The sequence below is a fragment of the Vulpes vulpes genome, chromosome 4, assembly GCF_048418805.1.
Source record: "Vulpes vulpes isolate BD-2025 chromosome 4, VulVul3, whole genome shotgun sequence".
Taxonomy (NCBI): domain Eukaryota; kingdom Metazoa; phylum Chordata; class Mammalia; order Carnivora; family Canidae; genus Vulpes; species Vulpes vulpes.
The window spans coordinates 92584966-92602108 of record NC_132783.1 but is presented as its reverse complement, the minus strand read 5'-3'; the positions used below and the strand labels follow the sequence as shown (position 1 = coordinate 92602108).

The window sequence follows — 17143 nt, the reverse complement described above, 5'->3', positions numbered from 1 at the left end:
TTTTGAGCCACAGAATGGCCAATAGTAGGGATGCTTCCTGTGCAGATTTAACTCCAGTCAATAGGCACGTAGGCAGACAATGCCACAGTGGCCTCCTCAATAGGCAATGGGCACTGTAAAGCTTGATGCCGTAGAGAACCTGCTAGAAGGAATGTGCATGGTCTCAAGGGCTTCTCCGCACGGCCAGCCTGACCTCCCTAGAATGCGGGGCTGACCATACACCTCCCATCTTTACTTGCAAGGCAGGAAGAGATTCCACAACGGTGTGGTCTGACTAACTGGATGGAGCAGCCATCTGGCAGGACAGGATAGGGATCGTGGGTTTCCGGGGCCAGGCAAGTGGGTGATGGTTTAGTCAATACACGCGGGGATGAAAATGAAGCTCTAATTGAGGGCCATAGAGACACATTGATTAATGAAGGTCAGAGGAGTGGATCCAGGATTCTTTACACAAATTATATTTTCTGCACTACACTTTATCCATGAGCTAAGGAGTCTTCATGGCTAATTTTGATTATAATTGATTTTCGCCTCATCTAATGACTTTAGGATCAAATCTTTCTTCACAAGGTGTGAAGATGTGACTTGACCATCACGCCCTAACCTAATGCCTTTTCTCACCTCCAGGCTTCCACATGCCGTCCCCTTAGCCTGGAATTCCCGACCGCCCCCGCTACTGCCCACTCCCAACATGGGGACGTCCCCTCTGCAGGACGGACTTGGTACCTGGCTCCTCGTTCACTGAACATTCTCCCATCACTGCACCTTCTCCTTTTATCCAGGAGCATTTTCTGTCTGTATTGGACTGTCTCTCTAAGTACACTGGATTCACTCAAGGACAGGGCCCAAGACTTCCTTACGTCCTTGTCCAGATTGCTCATAGCACCCGGCACCTAGGAGGAACCCATGTACACGGTTGTTCAGTGGGTGGGTGGATCCTGCTGTTGTCTCTCTCACACTTGCTCATGGATTTTCTCGAGGTTGATACCTGCTTCTTTGACTTTTTAATTCCATGATTCCCCAAAGTGGATGAATCCAAGAAGTCTTTTTTTTTTTTTTTCCTCCTTTAGGCCTCCTGCATGCCTGGCTGTTTCTCTAGGTCAGGCAAGTTCCTCAGGAAGCCTATGCGGCTAGTCCCTTTCTAGCCTGAGGCCTCTTGCCTTGTGCCAGTAGACCTTCCCCTGAGCCCAGACCAGCACCAGTTGGCACTTGGCCTTCCCCCTGGGCTATACCCAACCTGGTCTTAGGGAGCACAGAGTCGAGAAGCATCAAGTCTATAGCGAATGACCACAGAGAAGGGGCCCGAAACCATCACGAGTCTCCCCATTCTTGGGGTCTGGTGGGCCCGATAGCTACTGCAGATAGGCTGACAGGTTGTCTCCTGCTCTCGTTATGGAGCTGTACTTCTGGGTCCTCCAGTCTAGGCAGAGACGATGCTATTCCTGTCTGTGAACCCAAAGAGCTGGCTGTTTCATTTCCTAGTTTGCTTTCCTCTTCTTTAAAAGGAATCAGAGATGGTCGCCTTTCAGGATTTGTTGCAAGAAATAATGCCAATATAGATAGAGAATCGGCATTTTGGAATAAGCACCTCGGAGGCCATGTGGAAAGTCTGGTCATGAAAGCAAGAAAGACCAGTGTGAATCTGAGGTGGGACTTGAGAGAGATGCGACGTTGCCCATCCTGGGCATTTTGTGTTTGTTGATTCATTGCTATTTCTTTTTATCTGTGCCCCACTTTGCCTACAAAGGTGTATGAAGTGGACTTTGTGTGTGTGTTTATGTGTCTATGCATGTGCACGTGCACGTGGATGGGAGGATTTGGGGAGTTTAAGCTTTAACGTTGCCCTGGGGGTCAGGTAGGGTTGCCTCCTATCTTCATGTCTGTCACCAAGATCATCCAATTAGAGGAAACCAGTGTGATGCTTCAGACCTACAGCTCGAAGGCAAGTAAGTGTAGGGCACAGCTATGGTGGGTTTTCCCCTGCTCTTTCTACTCCAGATACTCAGCCGAGGAGCCCTGCGCTCAGAGTGCCCTCCTCAAGCAGGGTCGTTGCACAGGTAGGGCCTTTCTGAGCACCATGTGCTGGTCACCAGAGTGGAGGATGTGGCGGGACGGCCACAGCCCGCAGACGAAGCGTATGTGTATTTGGCTTCGGTGTCTACCCCCTGTAGCAGCTGAATGTAGAGTTACACGGCTTGATTATTGGGCCTAGAGGACTTTGGGCAAAAACCAAGGTCTTGGCCATGCCTGGGCCTGGGACCCAATGGCACAGAAGTTTTGTACTTGGAGAGAAGCTGTTTGAAAGGTTGTAGGGCAGCTTATATTGTGGATTCTAAAGAACATAGGTCCCCCCTCTCTCTTTTCACTGAATCTCCAATATCCTCCCCTCCTTACTCCCCAGGACCTCCCGGTCCCACCCCGGGCTCTCTGAATCACTGTCAGTGGGGCGAGAGTGTCGAGGGGAGCTTGAGGCCCCTCTGCCGGTGCAGGGCACTTCCCTGGCTTTCCCACGTCACAAATCAGGGACTTGTTTCCTGACAATTCCGGAGCCAGAGACCCCCTCCCCAGCACCCTGAGGAAGAAGCAGCTCTTGTCTCCAGAACTGAAAAGGAGATATTTTTCTTTCTATTCCATTCTCCGAAAAGTCAGGCTCATAAAAAAGAATACAAATTACACCCAGCAGCTCTTATCAGCTTGGTAAAGAATTGCTACTTTCAACTTTATTGCCTTAAAAAGAATTCAAACGCTTCCATCTTTTAAAAACAATTTAGGTTGAGCAAAGGAATTAGATCCGTGTGCAGAAGCGGCTCGCCTGGCAGGATTGGAAGGGGTCACGGTATTAACCTTGAACGCTGATGCTTTAATTGAGCAGCCCGGGCAGTGTAGATGCTCTCCCGGTGGGTGTGTGCGGGGGTCCGGTCTCCGGGGCTGACGGCCACGCAGGGGGGCAGGCCTGGGGGACCGGATGTGACCCAGCGGCCCCGGGAGGGGGTTTTCTGCCCCAGATGGTCCCCAGCCCCTCCCTTCCCTCCGTAGCCCTGATGCTCCGGGTCCCCGAGGCCAGTCCTGCGGATTCAGGCAGCGCCTCCTCAGGCTCCGGCACGAACGTGTAAATACTCATGGGAGGGAGGAGAAAAAACCTTTTTAATCAGTTTTGGACTTTGCTTATATCTGAAAACGGCTGGAAGCCGGAGCTGAGGAGCAGGCTGTGGAGAAGCGGCTTAGCCGCCACCTGCTGCCGAGAGCCGTGTCCCTGGGCCCGTGGGGCCGCGTCCAGGACCGTCCCGGGCCCGCTGCACAGGCTGCCGGCTGTTCTCGCCGACCCAGGGCGGAAATACGCTCAGAAGTGCGGTTCTGCTGAACGTCGGGGTCCTCGGGAGGACCATGCGGGAGCGCCCCCGACTCCCGGGGAGGCCCCCTGGCATCCAGGGCTCCAGGTGGCAGGGCAGTCGGGGGCATAGGGGCCCTCTGATGGAACCCGAGTGTCCACCGGCTGCTGCTGGCCGCCAGTGCCCGGCTGCGCTTCCCCTGGGGCTCCCGTCCCGCGGCGCGTGGGGAGCGGACCCCATTTTATTTTTCTGCTGATATTAACGCCTCCTCATAAATCGTCCACATGTAGCATGTCCTCACTTTTTATTACACGAAGTTGCACCTGCAGCACAGCCCTGGGACCTGCCTCTCATTCTTCTGAAGGACCCACAGCTGGTCTGTGATGAGTCTCCATCCCTGGAGGCCGTGAGCTGGGGTGCCCGCCCTGTGCGTGGACTGCGAGGCCGGGGAGCCGCCTGTCTCCCGCTTGGTAAACAGTGGGGACCAGGGCCGGGGGGTCTGCTGATTGACTAGGACCACTCAGCCCTATCAAGCTTTTACATGTGTTTAGCCAACGATGCTTTCTTTATTTCTTTTTTTTTTTTCAATAGCAACGTAATAGGTTTTCTGAGATCAAAGCTGGTGCTAAAGAAAAACAAAAACAAAAACAAAAAAAACAAAAAACAAACCACCTGAGGACAAATATCCTCTCTCCAATGTTACAGTAATATCTTTTAAAATGCCACTGATTGACCAGACTTGTCCAGAACTCACTGTGTTGCTAAGCAGGTTATATATGGAGCTCCAGCACTCAGCACAAATGAAGATGCAATTATATCCCCACAGCAAAGCTCTAAAACTTGATCATGTTTCCATCAGCTCCCAAAGGTCACGATGTCTTGCATTTATCCACCTTTCAAGTTCACTTTGTTTCATTTCACCTTCTCTCAGATGTGTAGGAAAACGGTGCTATTTTCAATCACAGGCAGCACTTTGCACGGAACAGTGTTAACCAGAAATCAAGTGCACATCCAAACCGTGCAGAACAAGGACACGGGGCCCAGATGCGCGGGTTTCCGTTAAGGCAGGACCACGCAAAGGGAAGAGTACCCGTATGTCAGGACCCCTTTTGACTCTTTGGGGGCTTCCGGCCTGTGTCCTTGGCCGTCGTCATTCTCAGCATCAGGGAAGTGGGCAGTAGTGTGAGTCTGTTGTTCGTTGATTCCAGATGCATCTTTCAAAGTTCATCTGCCGGGGGCTATGTTGGGAAGGAGCTGCCTGGTATCGACACAAGGCCGTAGCCCTTAAGGACCCCCGATCCGAGAGTTTGGAGGGTTGGTGGTGGGGGTTGGCACTGGCAGGAAACTGCAGAATCCAGGACCCCAACCCGAGGTCCCCGGGGCTTCCCAGGCAGGCTGGCCAGGCCTCATCACCATCTGCATTGCCTTCTAGCCTGGCTCTTGCTTTCCTATGAAACATCCCCACAAAGTGACCAGATTGAGTTTGTCTTCAGGTTGGCGCGATGCCCTGGAAGGGGCCTCGGTGGCACTTTGGGCAAGCTTCCCCATCCGTCCACTCAGCTCGGAAGCTGCTTTCAGTGGCATGGCGTGGCGTGGCATGAGGACTCGCTGGGGCCTCCTGTGTAGATGCTTCGCTCAGGGCCTGGGTAAGGGAGCTATTCAGAAGGGGCGAGCGGCTGCACCCAGTCTGCAAGCAGCCCTTACCTGAAGCCTTTCCATCCAGCATCTTCCCTGAATCCCCAACAGCAGGCTCCCATTTCCCTCAGCAGCAGCCCTCTGAGCATCCCCCAGAGGAGTGTTTGGACGCCACATGGGCCTAGTTCTCCCACACTTTCCCCCACGGCCCTGTGTGGCTGGACATGACTGCCTTGTCTCCAGTGTCTGCCAGCAACCAAGCCTACCGCCATCACTTGCATGCCAAGCTGCCCCTGCCTGTGCCCAGGTCATTGAGGCTCCTGCTCCCGCCAAGGGCCCTTGGCTTCAAGGATGCTCCAGCACAATGGCAGGTGAGGTGGGAACACGTGACTCATGCTGGGTCGAGAGGGGCTGTTTCCTAGGAGAAGAAACTGGAAAGGGAACCCACATCCGGTTCAGGATTCCCCGGTGGGACCTAGGACCTAGGGCAGGGCCAGCAGGAGGAGCCGTGGACTTGGGGAGAGCACGGAGGCAGTTTGCCGTCGAGAGCAAGGCTCCAGGAAATTCTAGAGACGAGGCTGAGGTGAACAGGAGACATATCTGGGCTGGAATCGCAGGCCCCTTGCTTGAGGAGCTGGGCCTCTGGGAAGCCCAGCGTGGCCAGGAAGGGTTCCGTGGAGGCTCGTGGTTCTGGTTTGTAGCTTGTGAATTTGGGCCTCGCGGTGGTTGCTTTGCCGATTTCCTTTTAAACAGGCTGCTGGGTCATCCGTAGTCTTGTAGCCAGCTGCTCCCCTTCTTTGCACATGGAGGAGCTCCAGGGGGTGACGTCGCACAGAGAGCATGGCTCCTAAGCAGCACGCTGTTGTAAAAGGCAGCAGCGGGTCTTTGAAGTTAGCGCGCTCTCCATCCTTGGGAAAATGCCAGGGTCTGCGCTCCATGGAAGGAATGTTCTGAAATGTTACGAGTTAGGGTTTTAAAAAGTTGCTAATTGTCGACAAGTGTTCATTATCTCGGCTCCCAGTGTTGGGGGGCTGCTAGAGAAGTGGCCAACAATTAACACATACATAATCGGTGGCACTTGCACTTTGTGAAATAAATCCTCAGCGATGCTGCTGGAAGGCTTCCATGTGGAGTTTTTTTTTTCTTTTTTTTCTTCTTCTTTTTTTTTTTTCCCCCAACCATTTGTTATTCCTTTAGGCCCAGATAGAGTAAAACAGGCTCATACTTAAGCAACGCCAGTGGAATAATGGTCTCGGGCTGGTGAGAACAAGTTAACCTGGAGACAGAAGGCGCTGCTGCTCGGAACGTTTTTCTCAGTTGTGAGAAAAAAAGAGATCATTGTGTCTCCATTGTCCGGGGCTGGGGCTGGGTGCAGGCCCGAAGGCTCGCATGCTTGCTCTGACAGCTGTGTAGGCCTTTTGAGCAGCAGCGTGACCGAGGGAAGGAACTCAGGCTTTGGAGACAGACAGACCTGAGTTCAAATCCAGCCCCTGCCAAGTCCTGGCTGAGGGACCTGTGTGAGCTACAGGGTCGGATCTAGGACTTGGCTCCCCATCCGTGTGATGGGGATGAGAACACTGCCTGGCTCGGTGGGCTGTGTGAACCAAGGGGGTGTGTGTGGTGAAGTGGGGGAGGTTCAAGTATGCAGTGGGGTCCTCGATCCAAGGGGATGGCTCAGCGTTGGTGCTGTGTGAGTGGTGGGGAACACAGAGGCAGGGGACACGGCGGGAGGCACGTCCTGCAGCCCCGTGGAGCCACTGTCTTCCCGGCCTCCTTTTAGGTGTTTGGGTATCAGAGCCGATCTCTGCCTACATGCGGCTGGGGCCTCTCCAGCCCTGCCCGGCCGGCCACCCTGCATATACTCCCCGTCAGCAGTAGGTGCTGCTTTCTGTCTAGCGCTGTGGGAGCCAGGAGCTGGGCTCGGGGCTGCACCCACTTCTCTAGGGGAGCTGTGGACTCAGGGTGGCTGAGTAGCCAGGACAGGAGCCCAATGCGCCCTCCCCGGGGAGGGCCTGCAGGATGGCATGTTAGTGTCCTGGGTCACTCCTGTTCCAGCTCTGTTGGTGCATCTGGCCGTGGGAAAACTGTTACGGGCCTGACATTCAGACAGGGGCTGCTCCTCATGGACAAGGGGGCATATTTCCTTCCTCAGATGGCAGAAGACACGCACCTCCCACCTGCTTAGCAGGTGTCTAGCTCTGACACCATACTTGCTTTCTCGAGGAGGTGGTGTGCGGGCGTCGGGTCAAGTGTAGACACCTAACTCTGCCTCACAAGTGATGCCCTCACCGCTGGCCAGCTGTGTCCACCATCCCAGCCCTCTCCACGGGCTGCATGCCACGGTCAGCTCTTTGGGTCCCCTATAGAAAAAGGGGCTTAAGCAGGAGTCAGCAAGAGCCGTTGGCAGTTTCCACCTTCTCAGGTCTCCTTCTCACGTTCTACGTCGGCCAACCTACTGACGGGCCATGAGAGCTGGGAAGTTGGTCACTGATGGCCTGGCAAGGCCTCGCAGGGCTCGCGGCAGCGGCTCGACCTGGTGCAGCGTGGAGGCACTGTGCCACTGCAGGGGCCGCTGGGGTTCACCGGGATGTGGTTCCCGCCTCCCACGGGGTCTAGGCGGGGTCCTACAGTTGTCAGGACGCTCCCACCTGCCGCCGCATTCCTTTGACGGCTGTCCCGCTGCACGGCCCCAGCAGAGAAGCCCGACTGCAGGTTCCGGGCCCCCCACTTGCCGAAGGCCGGACTGGAGCTGAAGGCCAGCTCCACTCCCTTCCCCGCCCACGGAAGGAAGGGCTGCCCTTTATTTGCCTGGTTAGCTTGACGCTGCTCTGCCTCCTCCCCAGTGGCTCCTTGGCTCCTGGAATCCGCGAGGAGGGCTTTGTGCGCAGCCCTGTTAACCTGCTGTTAGCGTCCATGCGGTTCAGGCTTCGGGCTTTCCAGCCCTGAGCACACGTCCCGGCACCGCATCCTGTGCGTATCTCTGGGGGGTGTTGCCAGGCTTCCTGGAGGCCCTGTGGCTGCGCCGGCCTCCCGTGCCCCCGCCCAGGCCTGCAGGCTTCCGGGGACCTGTGTGGACAGGAGGGAGGCCCTGGGCCGGGCGGTCGGGGCGAGGGCTGCTGGACGGAGGACAGTGTAGACGGGGGGAATGTGTCTGGGCTGGGGGCCCCCAGGGGCACCCTTGCCTTAGGTGCAGGTCGGGGCACAGCTGGGGCCTCCTCCCGGGCCTCGCAGACGTACTTGCCCCAGGAGCTGAGAGTTCGGGGGGCTCCCGAGGAGGAGGCCAGGCGGAGAGGAGCCCTGGAATCTGATACTGGGTGAGGCAAGGCCCGTGGGTGGAGCCTGCAGACGGAGGGGTGGGCAAGGCGGGCCAAGCTGGGGATCGAGCTGCCTGGGGCAGAGGAGAGGCCACGCTGTCTGCATCTCCGCAGCCCGAGAGCAGGTGCCCTACTGACTGTCCTGCTGTCTCACGGCCGCCCCGCTCACTCCCAGGCGGGTGCGTGGAGCTCAGAGGGCAGGGGCGGGCAGGGCCCATGTTCAGAGGATGGGCCCTGTGGCCCCGGGGCTGCGCTTCCTGAAGGCCGCCTCCGAGAGCCACATCGGTGGGGCCTCGCCTTGGCGACTCCTGCGTCTGCTGGCTGCTGCTGCTTCTGTTCACGTTTGTTTTCCTTTCCTTTCTGCAGGCCGTGGAGACCAACCTGGCTTCCAAGGACAGCCACTGGGTCTTTGTGAATGAGGTAAGAGCCCAGGACGCGGAGGGGCACGGCCTGCCCCGAGCCCCCTGCCCCTGGGGAGTGCCCAGAGGGATGCCCTAGCGCTCCACCGTGTGACACAGGGGTCCAGGGGCTTGGACCTGACCTGCCAGCATGCTCACCTGCGGCAGGTGGGAACCAGTGGAAGGGCTGAGACTGGAGCGCAGGAAGGAGTCAGGAGTGAGAGGTGGTGTCAGGTGTGGATGTGCGGAGTGAGGGGAGGCCGCCAGTCAGGGGCCAGGGGCTGCAGAGGTTAGGGCAGGTTAGAGAAGGGGGTGGGGTGGAGTAATGAGGGGTGCAGGGGGTGGGGTGGAGGAATGAGTGGTGCAAAGGGATGGGGTGGAGGAATGAAGGGTGCAGGGGGGTGGGGCAGAGGAATGAGGGGTACAGGGGGGTGGGGTGGAGGAATGAGTGGTGCAAAGGGATGGGGTGGAGGAATGAAGGGTGCAGGGGGGTGGGGCAGAGGAATGAGGGGTACAGGGGGGTGGGGTGGAGGAATGAGGGGTACAGAGGGGGTGGGGCACAGGAATGAGGGGTGCAGAGGGGTGGGGTGGAGAAATGAAGGGTGCAGGGGGATGGGGTGGAGGAATGAGAGGTGCAGGGGGTGTGGGGCACAGGAATGAGGGGTGCAGAGGGGTGGGGTGGAGGAATGAGGGGTGCAGAGGGGGTGGGGCACAGGGTGAGGTGGTGGAAAAGGCTGATTTCCGGCATGAGGTGGTGGAGACTGTGTGTGTATGTACGTATGAGAGTGCGCACCCGCATGTAGGTGTGTGTGAGTGTGCTCACCCCTGCACAGCGGGTGCAGCAGCAATCAGTGTAGCCACTCAAGGGGTGGATCCAAAGTGTCTCCCGAGACGGCCGTCTCGCTGCTTTGGCCCTGGGAGGAGGGGGCGCCCGGGTCTTCCCTGTGCTTGACGGCTCTGGGCCCTCCCACTGGGAATGGCCTGCAACCCCGTGCCCTGGCCTTCCTGAGGGAGCCCCTCTGCCCACACACCCCTTGAGGAACTGCCACGGGGGAGGCTGCGTGACCCCAGCACACCGTTGGCAGAGCTGATTCTAGAAGGCGCTTCTCGGGATGCCTTCCATCAGGGCTCCAGCCTTCAGTTGCTCCCAGAGTAACGGATCAGTTGCTTATGGCCTCTTTCTAGAAGATGCAAGGCCTGTTGCGTGGGCCCTTTACTCTTTGACGGTGTGTGTTTCCTCATTAGCCCGTGTTCTGTGGCTGAGAGGTCTGGGCGGCTTATTTTCATGATTTTGCAGGGAGCATCAGAGAGTAGCTCCTGCAGGCACTTCTCATGGCTTTCCTCCGTAAATTCACACCTTCAGAGCTCTTCCGGGCCCGCTGGAGACGCGCGGTAACTGCCTGTTTCCCTCGGTCGTGGGTGGTTGTGCTGCTAATCAGGGGAGACGTGACGGCCACCACCCCGCTCTCCAGGGCCTGTTGGAGTGCTCCTTGGTCTGGGGAAGTTCTGATCCTCTGGGCTTCCTCAGCTTCTCCACAAGCTTTAAAGTCAGGTTTCCTTGGTTCTGGAGAGGGGGTGCATTCCCTGTGCCCCATGGGGCCGATGCCTGGTGCTAGCTTTCGTTTAGTGGGGACCCTTCCGAACCGGATCGCTGGTGTTTCTCTGTGGCCAGCCTTCAAAAAGTGTTCTGTCTTTATGTTTCTAACCTATATCTTTTTTTCCTCCCCTGTATCTGACCCGCCTCCAGAACCCTCTGTCCCTCCTGCTCCCGTCTTCAGGGCTGGGGGTAATTTCAGCATGGCTAGTGGCGAAGCACCCCCGAGGGCATTGCTGGGGCAGCTGGAACAGCCTCCCTCAGGGGGATGGCTGTGGGACTGCCCCTGGTCAGCAGTCCACTGGGGGCCACACACACATCATGTGAGTGTCCCAGGCTGTGTGTGTTCTTCTCCAGAAGTGACCTCCCCACCTCTTGGCTTCCTCTTCTACGGGGAGGCTCTTCCTCTCGAGAGTGAAGTACAACATCTGCTGTATCTCGATCGTCCGTTATATGGCAGGCACTTGCCAGGGCATTTGATATTTGGCACCACCAATTGTCCTCATCAACAACCCTCTGTGACTGTTATTATCATCCCCATTTTACAGATGGGAAAAGGCAGGCTCTAGAGGTTAAATCATCGGCCCAAGGTCATATAATTATGAAATGGTGCGTTTGGGATTCTGTATGAAGACTGTCTGACTCCAAAGTCCTTTCTAGCAAAGGACATCATCATGCGTGTGGCCCTGACAAAGATCCTTGACCTATGGTTGGGGTCTGATTCAGTAAAGCCAGTGGTAGGGCTCAGATATGCACACTGGTGGAGACACCCTTGGCTTTGGTGTCAGCTCATGGACATTCTTGAATTCTACGATGTGAAGGTAGGTCCTCCTATAAAGCTTTGGTTCTTAGACCCCAGGGTGGCCTCTGGTTAGTGACCAAGATGTTTTCTAAGTTGCATGTAGACTTGCCCTTCGGATCCAGCCGTGTTCAGAACTGCTGTCTCCTGTTGGCCCCACTGGAGACAAAAGTCAGGTTATTCTTCCAATAGTTCTACCGTCTAGACCCTATCTAAATACAGAGCCACAGGCAGAGCTTCCTAGTTGCTTCTCTGTCGTTACGTGATAGATCAACTAAGGTGGGAAGAAGGGAAGCGGGGGAAGGGACTTGGTGGTTCCAACATGGTCTCTCAAATTCAGCAACTGTACTGGGGCCCCATCTTCCCATTTCCTGAGCTGCTCCCCGCGTCTCTGGGGGAAGTTCAGTTTGACTGCCAGGCTCAGGTTTGTGTGTCTACATCCCACATCCTTCCCCAGGGGGGCCTGCACTGTGCTCCCCAGCTCTGCCCCTGCTTCTCTCGTTCCTCACTGGCTCTGTCCTCCAGCTTCTCCCTCTGTATCTGACTTTGCTTAGTGTATTTTCCTGGATTCAAGATAAATACTGAAAGGCACATGTTTTTGTTATTTTCTTTTTTTTTAAATAAATTTATTTTTTATTGGTGTTCAATTTGTCAACATATAGAATAACACCCAGTGCTCATCCCATCAAGTGCCCTTTCAGTGCCCATCACCCAGTCACCCCCACCCCCCGCTCTCCTCCCCTTCCACCACCCTAGTTCGTTTCCCAGAGTTAGGAGTTGTTATTTTCTTAATGGGGTAATTTTCTTAATCTGTCTACCCTTTCACTGGTGTATGTTTGAGGTCTGTCTCATTTGGAGAAGGGGTGATTGGATGCAGAGAAAGGCTTGTGAGTGTATGAGCCTCATCAATAGTTTCTAGTCTCTGCAGGTCTCCAGGTTTGACGGTGGGGACACGGGCAAGCAGATGCGCTCTTGGGTATAAACTGTACTTTTACGGATTGATTAAATCACATGTTAGCTTGGAGGAGGGTGGGGGATTTGAAATAACTCGTGGAACGCAGAGTGAGCCACTAATCAAGGTGGCTACTAGGTCATGAGTCCCTTGAAGCCATGGCCAGAATCCAGCTCATCGTTGAATCGCATGCCCCATGCAAAGAGTAGGTCCTTAGAAAGGTTTGGTGGAAGGCAGGTCAACACACTTAGGGTAGAGCAAGTTCCTTTGAAAAGCATTTCCCAGGAGGCCTTCAAGGAAAAACAAAGGCAATGATTCAACTCGAGACTCCGGGATGGAGGGGACCACTCTGGGTCATTCATCAGAAGCTGCTGGTTGAGGACCAGTCAAGACTTGACTCTGGATGAGCTAGGTGGCTTCTGGAAACTCTTCTCCAGTGGCTCTGGAGTGCTTCCTCTCCATGTGGCTTTCAGCAGATCCCAGGCCTGAGCCAGGGCCGAGGACACATGTCCTTAGTGCCAGGTGGAGTTTGGGTGCAGAAGAGAATGCCCTGTCCATGAAGATCTGTGTCTTGGGAACCTTGTGGAGGAAATTCTTTTATGGAATTTATATGCAGGTCTCCAGCCTCTTCTAGAACTGAGCTTGATTGGACTTGAAGGGCTGTTTGTTGCTGATCAGCTCAGATGGTTAGTTCTTGCAGACGTGGGACCAAAGCAGGTTTTGATGGAAATGGTTTAAGGTGTTTAGAAAGCAGCGCAGAAGCTCATACGTGACCTTTGTGCTTCTGTTTCTCGGTGGGCGAGGCTCTGAGCTGTGGTCTGTGGAAGAGATAGAGACAGGGGTCCTTGGCACCCCTGCCCATTTCCAGCAGATGTCAATGACCCCCACATCCCATGTTTGTTCCAGACCTTGCCTCTGGGCTCCAGACCCGGAGATCCAGTTGCCTTCTGGATTCAACTGCTTAGAAGCCTCTTGACCACCTCCAGCTCAGTGTGTCTCTCTCTGCACTCATCATCCCCCGACCCCCACCGCCAAGATCTGATTCTCACTCGGTGTTCCAGTCCTGAGGGCCAATGCCCCCACCCTTCTGGGTGGCTCCCTCCTCAGTGGAGAAAAAGCCAGCATCATGGGCCCTGCGTCAGAGCCTGTCCAGGATGACCCTGACCACACCTGTGCCCCCTCATTTGCTTCTTACCTGTCTGCCCATTCTCCCGTGGCTCATCCTGGACAGATGAGAGACTCAGTTCCTATATTTATCTTCCACTCCTGGCCCTGGCCTTTGCCAGGATTTCCCTTTATACCTGGCATGCTCTTCCTGAATCTCTGACTGCCAAGGACTTCCCTTTCCTGCAGGGATCTGCTAAACCTCTCCTTTGCCAGAAGATCTTTCTGGATTTGCCCATTATTCTTTCTACCATTGTGCGTTCCTTGCCGCAGCAATGTGCATTGGGGGCATGGTGCACGTGACGGACTCCTTGAATAGCCTGTAAGTGGGACCTCCTTTCTGTCAGGCTTCCTGGAGTTCCTAGCACGAGGGTCTCACACACAGGCTGTGCTGTGTTAAGGCTCCTGCTTCCTCACCTTGACTGTGCTTTATCTACTTGCCTACATGTGGAAGAAGAGCATTTGTAACCGCATCCCAGCCCTTCAGACTCAGAAAGCCTTCATCCTGCTCTGTGAGCTCCAGCTGTCTGCACCCCCTATTCCCTGCACCCCCTTGCCCTGGGCTTACAAGTCCCCTGGGGCACAAGCTGTTCCTCTGGGACGAATGCATGTCCCCCTGAGCCCTGGGCCAGGCCATTAGCCAATGGCAGAGCAGCCAGGGAAGAAGGGCAGGGGAAGTGCTGGCTGGGCTTCCTACAGCAGGCTCCAAATTGCATTCGGGAACATATGTTCTGCTAATTTGTAGGTGCTTTGTGGAAAAAGGATTCTGTGCTCAAAGAGGGTGGCTAAGTTAGAGTTAAAGAGTGAGAAACAGGTGTCTCCTGTAGGCATCTTCCGTCTCTGATGCTGGCCGCGCTTTCCAAGGATGAGGCTGTGCACGCTGGCAGCCGCGTGCATTTGTCCCAAATGCACTGGTGGTTTTCTTTTGATGGGCTCTCCTCTGCTCTTGAATAGGTTGCTGGAAGGTGGTGGAGTGTCAAGGCCCATGGTATCGAGTTCACATTCCTCCACATGACTCATGAGGTTGTTCATGAGCTGACCTCCGAGCCCTCTCTGGTCTTAACTCCTGCTGCCTCTGGTCAAGAGAGCTGCTCTGGCTGCATCCTAAGAGACAGCCACCACCCCAAGCTCAGGGTCATCCCAGTGTCCGGGCCTTTCAGCCAGCCTTTGCCAGAATTCTCTTGTATTGTTGGCCCCCGGGCCTCAGCCCCCACCTTATTACTTTCCCTGGTTTGCCACCAACACCTACTCTATGAGATCCTCCGGGTGCAGACCTCGGCCTGGCCCAGAGGGGACTTCTGTCAACATCCCAGAGAATGGCAGTCCAGACTTCCAGATCTTCCCTACCCCCAAAAACACAGTGAGGCAAAGCACATGAAAATGAGATTAGGCTACACATGAATCATGTGGGGGAAAGAAATGCTAATGCACTAATTGACGAACACAAGGAAAAAAAGAGACCATGATACAAATGGTGAATCAAATTGCTTTAAGAAATCTCTATTTGGGACACACAGAGAGATTGGGAAAAGATTTAATTCTTCTCTCTTCCTTTCATTTTGAAAACTCGAATTCTGTTTGGATATTAAGTCCCTGAACCATTTCCTGTCTACAAATTTAATTTAGTAACACTCAAAACCAATTATGTGTGTTGTAATTGAGCTGCTTGTGTGTCTCCTCCGTCCCACCGACAAGCCCTTGAGGACCAGGGACCACATCCTACCCGCTCTGTAGCCTCAGCTGGAAACCTGGAGCAAGAGTAGGAGTCATTATTTATCAGACATTGCAGATCCAGGCACTGTTTTTTTGAGCATTACGCTTTTCATCTTTTTTTTTTTTTTCTTAAAAGTTCACAGCTTTATTGAGATCTAATTCACGTACAATACATGCACATATTTAATGTACAGCTGAGATTTGACACTTGAGTGCACCCATGAACAATGAAGATAGTGAACATGGTCATCCTTGACCCAAAAAGTATCCTTGTGCTCCTTGGCAATCCCACCACCAGCCCCATCTTCTCCTGCTTTCCAGTCCATCACTGATCCGTTCCTGGAGCTATAGATTATTTGTAATTTCTAGAGTCTTACATAAATGGAATCATACAGTATGTACTCTTTTTTTTTTCTATTTTGCTTTGGCTTTTTCTGTCTAGATAATTGTTTTGAGATTCACCCATATTGCAATGTATCCTGTATTGATGACTATATATGGCTACATCATAATTTGAATATCTCTTTACTTATCGATGGACATTTGGGTTGTTCTAGATTTTTAGTGATTACAAATAAGGCTATTAACGTTCCTCCTTTGTATGGACATATGCTTTCATTTTTCTTGGATTTGCAAGTGGGATTGCTGGGCCATATGGTTAGATGTATGTTTAACTTTTTAAGAAACTTTCAGTTTGTATGAGAGTTCCAATTGCCCCACATTGTGTTAACAAGTTGGTTTGATCAGGTTTTTGAGATCAGCCGTTGGGCTGGTGTGTGTAATGGCAGCTCGTTATGATTGTAATTTTAATTTCCCTTAGGACTAATGATACTGAGCATCTTTTCATGCATCTACTTGGCATCTGCATCTATATCTTTCTTAGAGGGAGAAGCTGAGAGCATGGACTTGAGAACTTTAGCTTTAGTGCTATTGACTTCCCCTCAAGTGATTTAATGGCATCCACAAATTTTGCAATCTTGTGTTTTCATTGTTATACAGTTTAAAATGCTTTCTGTATTACCTTTTGATTTCTTCTTTGACCCATGGGCTGTTTTAGAAGTATGTTATTTAGTTTCCAAATATTTGGGGATTTTTAAAGGATCTCTCTCTTATTGATTTTTAATTTAGTTCCACTGTGGTCAAAGAACATTGTTTCTATTACTTGCATCTTTTAAAATTTATTGAGACTTATTTGATAGCCTAGTATATTGTCTTTCTTGATAAATGTTTTATGTGCACTTGAAAAAGATGTGTTATCTCTTGTTGCTGTGTGGAATGTTCTATAAATGTCAATTAGGTCAATTTAGTTGGTAGGGTTGTTTATGTCTTCTGTATCCCAGATGATTTTTTTTGTCTATTTGTTCTATCAATTATTGAGAGAGGAGTATCAAAATATTCAACTTTAATTGTGAGTTTGCCTGTTTCTTCTTGTGGTTTTATCTGTTGTTCTTTAATGTATTTTGAAGCTTTGTTACAAGAGGCATAAGTGTTTAGGATTTTATGTCCTGGTGATTAATCGATCTGTTATTATTACAAAATGACCTTCTTTATCCTTCTGCTCTGAAATTTTCTCTACTCTGAAATATAATTTGATATTACTGCAGCTATTACAGATTTATTTTGACTAGTGTTAGCCTAATATATCTTTTTCCATTCTTTTACTTTTAACCTACGTGTTTCTTTGTGTTTAAAATACAGCATGTTTCTTGAAGGCCATTCATACTTGAATCTTGCTTTTTTATCTATTATAACACCTGGCCTTTTAATTGCAGTTCTTACATAATTTATACTTAATGTGAGTATTGATATGATTAGTAGATATGATTTCTTCACGTGGAAGCCAAGTGAGGAATCTTTCTTTCTATGTGTCTTTCTTTCTTTTCTTTCTTTCTTTCTTTCTTTTTTTTTCTTTTCTTTTTTTTCTTTCTTTCTTTCTTTCTTTCTTTCTTTCTTTCTTTCTTTCTTTCTTTCTTTCTTTCTTTTCTTTCTTTCTTCTTTCTTTTTCTTCCTTCAAAAGGTTTTACTTATTAATTTGAGAGAGAGAGAGAGCACAAGTAGGAGAGGCAGAGGGAGAGAGAATCTCAGGCAGATCCTGTGTTGAGGGGGGAGCCCAGCGTGGGGCTTGATCTCAAGACCCTGGGATCATGACCTGAGCTGAAGCCAAGAGTCAGATGCTTAACTGACTGCGCTACACAGGCGCCCTTGAAGAAACCATTTGTAAGGGGAGGGAGAAACCACTGACGCC

General features: G+C 52.5%; 1 protein-coding gene across 12 annotated transcripts in view; it reads left to right on the top strand.

Annotated features, from left to right (window-relative positions):
• GRID1 (glutamate ionotropic receptor delta type subunit 1) overlaps nt 1–17143 on the top strand; it is a 638811-nt gene that overhangs the window by 382505 nt on the left and 239163 nt on the right. For all 12 annotated transcript variants that reach the window (XM_072756400.1, XM_072756406.1, XM_072756405.1 and 9 more), the window contains one exon: nt 8645–8698. In XM_072756400.1, the coding sequence (XP_072612501.1) occupies nt 8645–8698 (54 nt within the window). The remainder of the gene's footprint in view (nt 1–8644; nt 8699–17143) is intronic.